Below are 1425 nucleotides of genomic sequence, written 5' to 3'. Positions count from 1 at the left end.
TGCGCGACGCTGCACGACGCCGAGCGCTTCGCCCAGGCCATCGACAAGTGGAGCACCTTCCTCAATGACGTCGGCAAGAACCGCGAGGACCTCTGGACGATTGTGGGGCGGACGGCGGTGGAGCCGTTGAAGCGACAGGCCATCGCCTTTGCCGAGATGCGCAGCGCCATCAAGCGCATGGAGACGCTGACCGCGGAGAAGAGCCGCCACCAGGCGAAGGTGGCCAAGTACCAGGGTGCCGACCGGACCTCGACTAATCTGATTAAACTGAACGACCACCAGAGCCGGCTGGCGCAGACCACCAGCGACCTGAACACGCTGCGCGAGGTGCTCGAGCGGGAGTTGCCGCTCTTTCTCCAGCGCCGCATCGACTACATGCAGCCGTCCCTGGCGGCCTACATTAGGTACACTGAAAGGAGTTCGAAAAAAGGAGTTTAAGACTAAACTCGAAATTTTTCCCCTCTCTCCAAACAGCTCCGAAATCCTCTACTCCGGCAGCAATTTGAACGCCTGCGCCGAGCTGAACGCCCTCTCCGATCNAGCAGAACGGGCCGAGCGGCAGCGGCAACTCCTCGACTCCATTGACGGCCTCTCCATTGTCGCCTCATAAGTTGGTGGAAAAGGTGTGTAAATACTGTACATAAATAAATGAAATGTCGCCTCTTTTTAGACTTTTGACTTTTATCAACTTTAATCATCGTCATCATCATCATCATCATTATCGTCCACCACTCAAGCAAGGCAATGCATTGTTTTTTACAGAGAGAAAAAGGGAATCAAGAGACGGCTGAAAGATGGAAAAGAAGGCAAATTGATTATAATACTTGGGAGAAGATTGGCAAAGTGGAAGCTGAAGTGATTGGAATTGATCGCGCGATAGAAACGAGTCCTTAGACGACGAGGGCGACGATGACGACTGTTGTACGTGGACTGAGTTGTACGCTGGGGAAGAGAAAAGCAGTTGAAGAAAAAGAAGGATATCACAAGGATGATGATAAAGATTCGGGAAAAAAAGAGATGATGGGAGTGGTGTTTGTACAGTTGAGTGAGAGATTGTGACTGGGTGTGAGTGAGAAGTGGTGGTGGGGGTGGTTGTGACAGACTTGTTCGCAGTTTTTCCAGGAAAGGAAAAAAAAGAGTTGGGGACTAGTGTCAGTGGAAAAATGGAAAGAGAGAAAGGGAGAGGGAGTATTTTTACAAGCTCAAGTGTAAAAGTACTCCAAAGCAGACGAGAGTTCATAGAACTGCTGGAAAAAACTCGGTTTGCCCCCTCTTAAACTCCCGTAGAGGAGTTGTTGTGGAGCTTGTTCGCCCGTCGATTGGCCGCCGCCTGGTGTTTGGTGCACAGCGGACCGCCCAGGCCGTCGCGGTTATCTTCAGAGCGGCCGTTCTGCTCCAGCGAGACGTTGCCCAGCGTCACCAGAG

General features: G+C 52.1%; 1 protein-coding gene across 1 annotated transcript; it reads left to right on the top strand.

Moving 5' to 3' along the window:
* Window positions 1-156: 156 nt before the first annotated feature.
* Window positions 157-610, top strand: LOC108356858 (uncharacterized). The gene is made up of 2 exons (XM_017607961.1): window positions 157-404; window positions 475-610. Exons 1-2 carry the CDS (start codon window positions 157-159, stop codon window positions 608-610), a joined length of 384 nt encoding a protein of 127 aa, XP_017463450.1.
* The last annotated feature ends 815 nt before the right edge of the window (window positions 611-1425 follow it).

Source organism: Rhagoletis zephyria, unplaced genomic scaffold (genome assembly GCF_001687245.7).
Source record: "Rhagoletis zephyria isolate East Lansing unplaced genomic scaffold, Rhagoletis_zephyria_1.1 Rzeph_scaffold_66477, whole genome shotgun sequence".
NCBI classification, from domain to species: domain Eukaryota; kingdom Metazoa; phylum Arthropoda; class Insecta; order Diptera; family Tephritidae; genus Rhagoletis; species Rhagoletis zephyria.
Note: the sequence above shows the minus strand (reverse complement) of the source record. Positions and strands in the feature narration are given on the sequence as shown.